This window comes from Paroedura picta, chromosome 2 (assembly GCF_049243985.1).
Source record: "Paroedura picta isolate Pp20150507F chromosome 2, Ppicta_v3.0, whole genome shotgun sequence".
Taxonomy (NCBI): Eukaryota; Metazoa; Chordata; class Lepidosauria; order Squamata; family Gekkonidae; genus Paroedura; species Paroedura picta.
The window spans coordinates 99,732,731-99,745,337 of NC_135370.1; the positions used below are offsets into that span (position 1 = coordinate 99,732,731).

A 12,607-nucleotide genomic window follows, 5' to 3' on the forward strand; every position below is an offset into this window, starting at 1 on the left:
CTCTGAAGAAGAGGCCACCGAGAGCAGGAATTGTGAGGCTGATCTTAGCTGGCAGGCTGGATACTACGGGATGAGGTGGTACCCAAGCCATTTAGGCCATTACAGGTAAGAACTAGCATTTTGAAGCAAATGGTTAGTTGGGGTGATGCTTCAGCACCAAGGTGATACTATTGGTGTAATGTGGCTTGGCTGCTGCAGTTTGGACCAGCTAAAATTTCTCAACTCCTTTCAAAGGCAACCCCATATAGAGCATATTACAGCCATCTAACCTGGATGTTATCAGAACAGAGATCAGTAATGAAATGGAAATTGTAACAATGGGGGAACAGAAAGAACAATGAGTGTGCCCTAAAGTTACCCAGGAAATCCCTTAGTTCTGATCTTCGCTGACAATTTAGTGTGGCCAAGAGACAGAACACAAAGTGAAGAAACAGAGTTAGAGGCAAGGGCCACACAAGCTCAGCTCCTAATGATTTCCACTAAGGAAACAAACTGATGTCATGGACACTGTGTGGAGGGGAAAGGAGTCAACCTCTCCCCTCTCCGGATGGTGTTGCCACAAAGTGTCCCCACAACAGACAGCCTACCTCTGACTGTGGGCTATTTGCTTTTAACAAATTAAAATGATTTCAACTTTCTGAAACCAACTGCTCTATCCACCCCCTCCACCCCCCCATGCTGATAAGAACTTTACCATTATTTGCCTAATGGAAGAAAGAGGAAATGTTTGTTAGGAAAACTCTATAAAGAGCTGCAAGTAATTAACTTCACTGGACATCAGTCAAGAGATGATAACAAAATGCTCCATTCTTAGATGTTTAACAGTAAGCAGTCAGCATTTACTTCTTCTGTCCCTTGTTTTCCTTTGATCGAGACAACCTAGGTCCAGCCGTTGCGCGGAGGCCACCTCTCCGAAACTCAACCAAGCCCAGATCATCTCCTGGGAAATTGCCGGATTGGGTCCTGCGTATTCTTTTGGGAAAGATTAAAAATAATGCTACTAGGCATTACAATGCAAGCAATATTATTTCTAACACGAGATCTCAATTTCCATGGACATACTATGGATTCCATATCTCACAAGTGATTTTGCAAGATAAATGTTTAATTTACACACTGCTAGTGTTCAGAGTCTAGTCTAACAATACGTCTCCAGCTGGACAAAGTAAAACAAGTTTCTCCAGTTACCTTTCAGCATGACCAGCATATTAATAGTGTAAATAGCCAATAGAACAAGAGTTTTCTTCTGTAGCAACAGAGCCCATCAAGAGACTAACGTTTGTCCATGGAGTCTAATAATATTTTAAAGGAGGGAACTCTGGTCAGGAGCTGGTCAGGAATGCCAGTAGAGTTCTTCCTTTTTTTTTTTTTTGCAGGTATTTAATTTGGTTACCTTGCAGGTTCTTGTGATATGTTATGTTCTTCGTAGTATAAATTAGATATGATAGTTATAAGCCACCGATGAAGGCTTTGTGCTGAAATGTTTTTGGCATTCTGTTGTATCTCAATTGGCCTTCAAGGAAAGATAGTTCACAGTACAACTCTAAGTAGAGTTACGTTCTTTTCAATCAATGTTCTTAGAAGGGTGAAACTGCTTAGAATGGCACTGTTAGCCAGAGATCTTACTCAATCCCCTCTCCCTGATGACAGCTACTTCTAAAGAAAATCTGAAAATGTCTAGTTAAAAATCTCCAGTGTGCTTGCCCTTTTAGAAGTGTTTAGAAGTATATGAACACGTACTTTCCCCATATTTTCTTTATTCCTTTTGGACTTTTTTTATTTTCTGGAGATAGTGGAGACTGTGCGCCTGATTCTGTTCCAGAGGACAAGGGTGAAAGATCATCTGAAGTCACTGTACCGTCCATATTCTCAGAATCTCCTATGATTTAAAAATGTGATTGAGATTATTAATGAAACTAAAGTGCCAAATCCACGAAAAAGGTGCCACTGCAAAAAGTAATCCTTGATGTAGCCTAAGTATCTGTCATTCAATCAAATTAAAGCATGCTGCAGAACTTCCTTGAATTCAGGGTTCATGCATACTCTCAAATTTATACATTTGGGTTATGTCACAAATTCATGTACTGAGTTTCCATTGCTATGGAAAATCTCATCATAATTCACCCAAACTGTAGCATCTTGGGAAAGTCAGGAGGAGGAAAATAGGATGTCCCAAGCTCAGCAGTCAAATTGAGCAATGTTCTGATTGGCCTTGAAGAATTAAGAGGTAAATGCCTGGATATACTAAGCAATTCAATGAGATTAGAGATGGGGTTTTAATTTTGCACAACTGTTCCATTCTAAACAGGTCAACTCAGATTCCTCCTCAGGCCTATTCAGTTGGATGGATGCCTGGGAAAGTGGTCTTAGGCTTGCTTTGTAAATTATTTAGGGCCAGTATTCCCTACAGATTAATTCAATGAGCAAAATCTGGTTTGTCTACTAGGAGCAAAGTTACCTTTGTCTTTGAGGGGCACAAATTAAATTTATGCAAGATATTTGCAGTTAGAATTTAAAACACATACACACACAACCCCCAGATTTCCAGTTAGAGTGGACACTTTGCACTGGTTGGGTATACGGTACCTAATACTGGTGCACTGACACTCCTGATGCGATCTTCAATCATTCCAAGAAGCAGAAAGCCATATGAAGAAGCAAAGGTGACGGGAAATTCAAGCAAAACAAAGTTATAGGAAAGCAAAGAAAATGAACAGCCAAAGGCAGGAAATAAAAAACTGACAGGAAGCAAAGTACTCAAGTAGGTGGAAGTGTCAACTCAGGGGTCACAGCGTTAACTAGTGATCAAAACCATTCAAGTTGAAATGGTACATTTCAAAAGGACTTTTTATGCCTTATATTGTCCAAAAATAACTCCAGTTCAACATGCCCCCAAGCACACTCCTACGCTAGACAGCAGATTGGAATGAAATAAAGGCTCTCCTTTTTCTCAGTGGAATGCAAATTGGCATTCCAGGGAAGAGCCCTTGTTCTTCAAGGGCCTGGTCAGCTCCCACAATTCAAGCAGCTGCTTTATTTATAATGAGAGGCTAGATAACTTCTCTTTTCTCAGAAACGTCCATGGCATTTAGAAACTAGTATTCATTATTTTTTAAAGGTTTATGTCTTCAAGCGGGCCTCTCAGAGCTTAATTCCAAAAGATGTGCTTAGGATGAAGGCTCCCACTGCAGACCCTGCTGAGGCATGGTGGTCACTAGGTTATGCAGACAATGAGCTCCTACTAGTTGAAGTGGGGCAGTTGTCTAAGGGGAAATTCCACACACAGAATTCTGTATATTTAAAATTCTGGCACATGCCTGCAAAAGCCTGATTTGGGATGTTTGCAGGCACACTACAAGGGCTAAAATACATCTCACAATTTGTAATGTGAAGGATCTGGTTTCCCCTGACCTGACTCTGACAGTCAGGAGGAGGAATTCTTGATATCCACTCATGCAATGCCCCAATTTCACTCACAACTACATCATGGGGGAAAGCTGCCATGCTATTTCTCCAACCCAAAATGGGCATGGGGTGCTATTTGGCCTGTTGGAAGGCTGGGTGTGCATAACGGTGTGCTACCTGTCCTCCTAATGGGACAAATAGCAAACTCAGGGCCTGTTTTGGATTGGAAAAAAGGTACACACTAGAAAGCTGAACCATTTTCGAACCCCTACCACCACCAGTCTTGATCCAAATCAGGATCCATCTATTTGGAAAACAAGCCTCCCATCCCAAATGTCAAAGTCATGTTGTGGGACCACCAATCACCACCCATTATACCTATTTACTGATTTAGAAAATATACATTTATACTGCCTCTCCTGAATAACAAAACTGGAGAAGATATTGATTAAAATTCAGCCTTAAAAACCCAGCCAGTATAAATACAGATGGTAAAAACATCCCCACTGATAGATTTCAGACAAAAACCAGTATGAAAAGATCAACCTAACTGAAATGTTCTGGCCTGGCTTGATGTCGGGAACCCGCTTGCTAACTGAAAAAACAGGGTGCCCCTTGAAGAAAACGTCACGCCAGGCCGGGTGGACGATACAACAGGAACAAGCTTTATTTCAGCAACGTGGAGTCCGCTGGTATGGAGTAAGAGCTTCCACCGAACTCCAGGTGGAAGCTCTCTTTTATACAAAACCCACCTCCTTTGGCTGTATTGCCCCACCCAGTACTTCCGGAGGGAACATGCTGATACAATCATGACTCATGCACATATGCGAGGTTTTCCGGGGTTCCCGATGGCCCATTTTCCTGGAACAAAGGGCCATCTCCGGGCCCTTGTCAAAAGGTGGAGGGGGACATTGAGGTTCTTTAGCGGCCATTGCCACCTCAACGATCGGGTGGGGCGCCCAGCTGCCGGCTTGCCTGTGATCACCATGCCCTACCTCCGTGATCGCGGGCGCCTCTGATGGCGGGGTTCGGTCTGGTTCCCAAGCCACCAAGGACCGAACCACGACATTCTGCCCCCCCAAAGGTCCATTCTCCAACCCCCCGGGACGGCCAGGATACCGCTTGTGGAAACGTTCAGTGAGTCGGGGCGCAAGGACGTCCGCTGCCCAGACCCATTCCCGGTCCCCCAAAGCGAAGTCCTTCCATTCCACGAGGTACTGCAACTTCCCCCTGTGGAGTCTAGAGTCCAGGATATCCGCCACCTCGTGGTGCTCCCCCCCCGGCAGGACCTCGGGCGCTGGCGGGGAAAACACGGGGTGCCAAACGTCACCGTCCGGAGTTTTTTTTTAGAAGGCTCACGTGAAAGACGGGATGGATGTGCCGGAGGTTCTTGGGGAGCTTGAGCTTGACCGAAACTTCGTTGATCGGGGCCAAGACCTCGAAAGGCCCCAAAAACCGAGGGCCTAGCTTCTTGCTGGGCAAATTCAACCGGAGGTTCCGGGTGGAAAGGTAAACTCGATCCCCCGGTCGGATCTCCTCAGCTGGTCGTCTCTTCCGGTCGGCGTCCTCTTTCTGCGCTGCCTTGACTTTGTGGAGCTGCTCCTGCAGCGACTTCCAGCAGCTCCCGGCACGCTTCCCCCACTCGCGAAGGTCGGCCGATTCCCGGGCGGGGACCTCTCCAAGCTCCGGGAAGTGTCTCAGGTCTGTCCCGTAGACGACGGCAAAAGGCGACATCTCCGTGCTGCTGTGGTCTGCGTTGTTGTACGCGAACTCGGCCAGGGGGAGCAGGGGCACCCAGGTGTCTTGATGATAGGAACCGAAACACCGCAAGTACTGCTCCAGTACTTGATTAACCCGCTCGGTCTGCCCGTCCGTCTGGGGGTGGTAAGCGGAGCTCAGCCCTTGCTCGATGTCTAACAGGCGCAGGAAAGCTTGCCAAAACCGGGACACGAATTGTGAGCCCCGATCGGAAATCACCTTGTCCGGCAGCCCGTGCAGTCGGAACACGTGATCCAGGAACATCCGAGCCAACTGTGAAGCACTGGGGACACTGGCGCAAGGAATGAAGTGGGCCTGTTTGGAAAATAGATCTACCACCACCCAGATCACCGTTTTCCCCTTGCTGGGAGGCAAGTCTGTTATAAAGTCCATGGAGATCACTGACCACGGCCGGGTCGGGACCTCGAGCGGGTGCAGCAGCCCTTTCGGCTTGCCAACCCCCGGCTTGCAGGTCAGGCAGACAGGACAACCACTGACGTAAGCTTTTGTATCCCGCCGCAGACTGGGCCACCAAAACCGCCGCCGGGCCAACTTCCAGGATTTTACGAAACCGAAGTGCCCGGCGGTCTTAGCATCGTGGCAGAGGCTGAGGGCTTCCCGTCGTAGCCCTTCCGGGACGTAGACGGCCTCCCCCCTCCGCCAGAGACCGGAGTCCAAAATCAAAGAGTCCCGGAGCTCAGCCAGCTCCTCGTCTGTCCCGTAGGCTGCCACTAGGCGGTCTCGGAGCGGGGCGGTCGCCGGGTCGGGCTCCCATTCCCCCCGGGCCCGACGCCTAGTGACGACCCCCCGTCCCAGCTGCTCCTCACCGAACACAGACCTGGTGCAGGGAGCGTACCCCTCCCCATGATGCGGCAGCCGGGAGAGGGCGTCCGCGAGGAAATTCTCTTTGCCGGGGATGTGACCCAGCTTGAAATTGTACCGCGAAAAGAACTCCGCCCACCTCATCTGCTTGGCGTTCAGGGATCGCGGTTGCCGGAGCGCCTCCAGATTCTTGTGATCTGTCCAGACCTCGAACGGCTCCTCTGTTTCCTCCAGCCAATGCCGCCATTCGGTGAGGGCGAACTTAATCGCAAACGCCTCCTTCTCCCAGGTAGACCAGTTCCGCTCCGTTTCGGTGAATTTTCGTGAGAGGTAGGCCGCCGGCCTCAGCTGTCCCGCCTGGTCTCGCTGCAGGAGAACCGCCCCGGCTGCTGCGTCGCTGGCGTCGACTTGTACCACCATCGGCTGGGTTGGGTCGACGTGCAGTAGCGTGGGCTCAGACGCGAAAGCTTGCTTGAGGGCCAGGAACGCTGCCTCCGATTTCTCATTCCAGCCGAGCGCTGCGCTGGGCCGCGTGGCGCGAGGACCTCTCCCCTTGGTACCTAGCAAGTCCGTGAGGGGAGCCACTACGGAGGAGTATCTGGGGATGAAGCCTCTAAAAAAATTAGCAAACCCCAGGAAGCTTTGTAGCTGTTTCCGGGTGCGGGGCCTTTCCCAGTCCAGCACCGCCTGCACCTTCTCGGGGTCCATAGCTATGCCCTGGGCTGAGATGCGGTAGCCCAAATAGTCCAGGGAGGGACGGTGGAATTCGCACTTAGCCAGCTTCACGTATAGGTGGTTTGCCAGCAGGCGCTTTAACACCTCCCTCACCAGGGTCACGTGCTCTTGGGGATCTTGGCTGTAGATCAGGACGTCATCCAAATAAACAACCACCCCCTGAAACAGAAGGTCCTGCAACACCTCATTAATTAGACTCATGAAAACCCCAGGTGCCCCGCTTAAACCGAACGGCATCACTTTAAATTCGAATTGTCCCAATTGACAGTTAAACGCCGTTTTCCACTCATCCCCCTCCCGGATGCGTACCCGGTAGTACGCCTCCCTTAGGTCCAGCTTAGTGAACAGAGTCCCTTTGCCCAGCCGGGCCAGCAAATCCGGGATCAGCGGGAGGGGGTAAGCGTTCCCCGCTGCGATGGCGTTGAGGCCCCGGTAGTCCTGGCACAGCCGTCGGGACCCATCCTTTTTCCGGACGAACAAGACTGGAGCTCCCATGGGACTGGAAGCGGGCCGGATGAAACCTCGGGCCAGATTTTTTTCCAAAAACTCCCGGAGGTCCTTGAGCTCACCCTCACTCATTTTGTAGATGCGCCCTTTGGGCAGTACCGCCCCCTCTGGGATGTTGATAGCGCAGTCCGTGCGGCGGTGTGGGGGTAGCTCGTCCGCTTCCCGCTCGCTGAAAACGGCTGCGAGGTCTCGGTACTCTGGCGGGACCTCGGGCTCTGGTTTCTCCTGCTGCGCCGCCGCCGCTCCCCTGGGACGCGCCGCCGTCCTCTTGTGGCTGGAATTCTCGCGGGGGACCCGATGCCGTGCACCCACCGTCAAGTCGAACTTCAGGGTCCCCGCCCGCCAGTCCACCACGGGGTTGTGTTCCTTCAGCCAATCCAGGCCCAACACCGCCCGATATCCCGCTACGGGGACCTGGATCAGCCACCGCAGCTCTTGGTGGTCCCCTATGTGGATGGCGATAGGACCCACCTCCTCCCCGAAAGGTCCCCCCTGAATCGGGCTGCCGTCCATCTGGACGAAAACCAGGGGAACCTTCCGAATGCGCTTCGGTAGCCCCAAAGCCCGGGCTATCTGGGGGTGGACCATGCTGTGGTCGCATCCAGAGTCCAAAAGAGCCTCCCCCACCCAACTTAGTCCGTTCTCCGGGTTCCGGAGCTCTAAAATTACCACGTTCGGAGGTCGCGCCTCATGCTGTAGGGGTTTTCCCTCGCACCGCGGGACCTGCTGCCCGGCGCCGTCTACAGCAGGTCCTGGCCGTTTCCCGTCGCCTGGATGCTTCCCGGTTCGTTGCGGAGGTCCTCCGCCCGGCGTGCCTGCTGGGGGCGTGTCGCACCTCCCCCCTGGGAGAGCCCGCGGTCCTCCCCCCCTTGCCGTTGGCACGCTGCTGCGAAATGTCCTGACCCCCCGCATTTCAGGCACAGTCCTTCCCGGCGTCTCCTTTCCCGCTCGGGGTTCGGGGGTCGTTTGGGGCGAGAGTTGTCGGGGCCCGGTCTTGGCGCCTCGGCTGACCCGCCTTTGGCCTCCCGGGGGGGTGCGGCGGCCCAACCCAGGCTGGCTTCCAGCTTGGCGACCACGAAACACCACCCCTCCAGTGTAGACAGATCTTCTTCCGTCCCCTTGATCACGGCCCATTCCCTGAGCTTCGGGTTAAGGCCCTCCCGGAAGTACTCGATTTGGGTCTCCTCGTTCCAGGAGAACACCTTGCCTGCTTCCCTCCGGAAAATGTCTATATAGTCCATAACCCCCCTAGTACCCTGTCGAAGTCCCTTGATCCGAATCTTTGCCTTGTCCTCAGCCTGGGGGTCCTGGAATCGTCGGCGGAGCGCGACCACGAAGTCCTGCAGGTCCTGAGTTGCCGGGTCGCCGCGCTCGGCCAACCCCAGGTACCACTGACCCGCCTTGCCCTGGAGACACGAGGCCACCCCCCAGACCAAGTCCTCGGAGTCCTCATACCGGTCTCCATATCTCCGGGCATGCGTCAGCGCGTGGAGGAGGAACTGCGGGAGGTCGTCCGGCGTCCCGTCGAAACGCGCCTTAAGCTCTGGGGGGGAACGTTTTGGAGAGTAGTCCGACCCCCTCCGGATCCGGGATTCTCGGCGTCCGCCGTCTCGTCCTGCTCCGCTCCACCGGCTACCAACTTGCCCAACGACGCCGTGCCGCTCCCTGCCTTGCACGTCGCTCCTGCGTTGGTCCGGCTCTCGCCGCCCCGTCGGCTCACCTGCTCCCCCGAGATCCTCTGCTGTCTCGCCTCTCCGCTGGCCGTCTCGCCTACTCGGGACTGAAAACTGCTCCGGGTCGGGGTCCGGGGCCCGCTCACCAGTGCCGGGCTCGTCCTCGTCGCTGGAGGCGTCCTCACTCGACGCGATCCCCTCCGCCGTTGTATTACCAGTCCCTCCGGGCCCGGCCCGAGCTTGCTCACGGGCTTCAGCTGCCTGCAAGCGCCTGGCCAAGTCCGCCATGGCCCGCCGCAGGTCCTCTAGGGATTCCTCAGGTCTTACCGGGCGAAGCGCCTGCCTCAGCTGGGTGTCCCAGGTTGGGGCCAACCCCCCAGACCTCGGCGCGCTCCCCGCCGTGCTTGGGAACCCCATGGCCCGGCGCCTTCCCTTGGCCGCCGCTGCCGAGGGTCTCGGGGTCCCGGACAGCTGGTCCTGGCCCCCTGATTTTCGGAGGAAATCTCCCGGGGACATTAAACCCATGTTCCCGGGGTTCGTGGGGGTCGAGACCGCCTCGTTGCTTGAAAACGCCATCTCTGGATCCGTCCCGATAAGCGCTCGGATGCGATGCCGACCCTGGAGTTCGGGGGAAGCTCTTACGATGTCGGGAACCCGCTTGCTAACTGAAAAAACAGGGTGCCCCTTGAAGAAAACGTCACGCCAGGCCGGGTGGACGATACAACAGGAACAAGCTTTATTTCAGCAACGTGGAGTCCGCTGGTATGGAGTAAGAGCTTCCACCGAACTCCAGGTGGAAGCTCTCTTTTATACAAAACCCACCTCCTTTGGCTGTATTGCCCCACCCAGTACTTCCGGAGGGAACATGCTGATACAATCATGACTCATGCACATATGCGAGGTTTTCCGGGGTTCCCGATGGCCCATTTTCCTGGAACAAAGGGCCATCTCCGGGCCCTTGTCAAAAGGTGGAGGGGGACATTGAGGTTCTTTAGCGGCCATTGCCACCTCAACGATCGGGTGGGGCGCCCAGCTGCCGGCTTGCCTGTGATCACCATGCCCTACCTCCGTGATCGCGGGCGCCTCTGATGGCGGGGTTCGGTCTGGTTCCCAAGCCACCAAGGACCGAACCACGACACTTCTAAAAGAAGTAATGCGGGTGCCAGGCAAACCACAAGAGAAAGGGCAGTCAACAAGTGAGGAGTCACAGCCGGAAAAGCCCAGCCTCTGGCTGCCACCCAGGTCCCCTCTGAAAGCAGGGCTCCAGAGAGCAGAGCTTTGCAAAGCAGATTATGACTAGTGGGCTGGACAACAAAGTAGGAGGTGCTCCTTCAAGGAATATGTGTACTTTGGGTCAAAAAGTGCCATGTTTGTAGAATTCTATGTCCTATAGAATGAATGGCTCACTGCATGCATTGAGGATCAGCTGCCATGTCTGCAGGATTAAGAAACCCATCTTCCTACCTTCTAGTTTCCCCTGACATAGTTACTAAGTAAGATTTCCTTTTTACTTCTCCATGGGCACATCAAAGCATATACTATAATAAAAATAACTGCAGGTTAAGTTTCATACAATGACAAGGCATGCTATTTACACACAATATCTCCATTCTTCTCCCTGAAATACATACTCAGGCTCTGTATGCTGTTGTCCTCATTGCCATTCATGCGGCATGCCTCTGGGGAACCGCGCGTACCATCATCATTGTGTGTAGGGCGAAGAAGCTTGCCTGGCAAAGTCTGGTACTTGCTGCTCTTTGCATGTGATTTGTTTTCCTTTTAAACAACAAACAAATTTTAAAATTACACTGCATTAATTTCAAGTAGAACTTGTTTCCTTGTATGAACTTGATACTTGTGGTGGTGCTGAGCTTTGGTGATAAGCTCCCCATCCCACTTTAGATATTAAGATTTCCAAGGAGATGAATACATTTTCCAGTTCAATTCCCTCCTCCCCTTTTGTGTGTAGTTTTGGGAACTGGGAAAAAGACAAGGAGAAAGCACTTAAGTCCCCCCAGGCTCATTCAAGGAACTATGTACCAGAACTTGCAATTATTATATCTGAATCACACATCACCTTAAACCTAATTTTTGAGGCATTAATAAAATTTTGAATGAAACAAGAATCTATTCTATTGCATTCTGAATTATACACATGGCTAGTGTTGCACTGGAGCAAAATATATATACCAGTGCATCTGCTCTCTACTTGTGTCACACAGTAGTCTATGTACTTGGGAAAGAGGGGAAATGAATGATTCTGCCATTTTAATTGATGGATAGATTATGTGATAATTAGCTAAACACAAGCACACTAATTATCAACTTTCCCTTCTCTGATAATCTAGGGAAGTTTTTGTAAAAAGTATTGAGAGAAACAACTTATAGAAAAGCTAAAAGTGAAACCTTAACTAATTTGCGAACATACTGCTTTAGCAATTTTCAGAAAGAGAGGCATTCCAGGGAAAGATGGAGTAAAATAAGCACACATTTAATAATAATGATTTCAGTATGTCAAAGTTAAAATGGAGTTAAACAGTTAATATACCTCTTGTTCTACATCACGTTCTACTGGCTTCTCATCTATATGCTATGCAGTTGTGGAAAGGGTAATTTCAAAAGGGGAGGGAAAGAAAATAACAAACAAATGTTAGTGCAAACAAAAACTGACATTTTAGTCATGTTTCTAGTGAACCTCTGTGAGGACACTAGGAAGTTTATTTTCTCCTCAGCACACAGCATCAGGCCAACACTCATTTTTGATGTGTAGACCACATCTTCCAGGAACACAGACTATAGTGAAGTCTATGCAATTTGTGCCCTCTACTGGATCTGAACAAGTGTACTGTAATTCAGGGATATATATCAGATATTTAATGACTCACTGAAATAGTTATAAAACTGCAAGAATCAAACTGAACAAGTTATTTATTCATGTTAGCCAACATGTTCATAGTCAAAGGCATGTTGGGTCAGAAGGATTCTTAAGACTCATTGAGCACTTCCGCACATTGAAAACAATAGCATTACGCCAGCAAAATGGTGTAATGCTAAAATATAACACACCTCCTTCCATTCTTCACCTTCTGTCTCTCTGCCGCCTTCTCACACTTCTTAGTACTCTGCATGTCTCCTTGAAATGACAGAAGAGAGCAACGTGCTTTACACGTGACTCTCCTCTGCCTGTCAATCAAGCCAAACAGCCAATCACCTTTCTCCATGTTTTAAAGGGGCCCACAATGCCAGTTCATTTTTTTAAGTAAAATTTCTCTGTTGAGACGCCTATGCATCTAATCATAGATGCATAGTGCTTTTTTAATATCACCCCTTTTGAAATTATGAGCCTTGAATCTTAAAAAAATTAATCTCGAGCCCAACTTTTTTTGGGGGGGGGGAATTTAGAGAGGCATGCTTTGTGTTTTAACTGGGGGGGGGGTTGTTTTTCCTGAATGATTTAATGTCCATTTGTTGTTCCAAGCAGTTTGCTTAAAAAAAACCCAACAAAAAACCCTGTCCCAGGGACAAGAGAGGCTGATGCGAGGGCAGGAACTGCGGGTGGAGATAGTGCTACTTTGGCTCTGCACATTTCCTTAGCATGTAGCTTGCAGGCTTCTCTCTTCTAACTTCAAGGAAGCATTTTCCACATTGAGATCAATGCCAAATGGGGCATGATATCACTGAAGGGATCTTTATCTTTCCTCTCCTGA

The 12,607-nt window shown here is 50.7% G+C and overlaps 1 protein-coding gene across 16 annotated transcripts in view; it reads right to left on the minus strand.

Annotated features, from left to right (window-relative positions):
* PPFIBP2 (PPFIB scaffold protein 2) overlaps positions 1–12,607 on the minus strand; it is a 162,332-nt gene that overhangs the window by 14,345 nt on the left and 135,380 nt on the right. For 12 of the 16 annotated variants that reach the window (XM_077321863.1, XM_077321864.1, XM_077321867.1 and 9 more), the window contains 5 exons: positions 11,449–11,490; positions 10,532–10,676; positions 2,587–2,619; positions 1,741–1,879; positions 844–972 (listed from right to left, as the gene is read on the minus strand). In XM_077321863.1, the coding sequence (XP_077177978.1) occupies positions 844–972; positions 1,741–1,879; positions 2,587–2,619; positions 10,532–10,676; positions 11,449–11,490 (488 nt within the window). The remainder of the gene's footprint in view (positions 1–843; positions 973–1,740; positions 1,880–2,586; positions 2,620–10,531; positions 10,677–11,448; positions 11,491–12,607) is intronic. The other 4 variants (XM_077321868.1, XM_077321874.1, XM_077321869.1 and 1 more) reach the window with 3 other exon arrangements.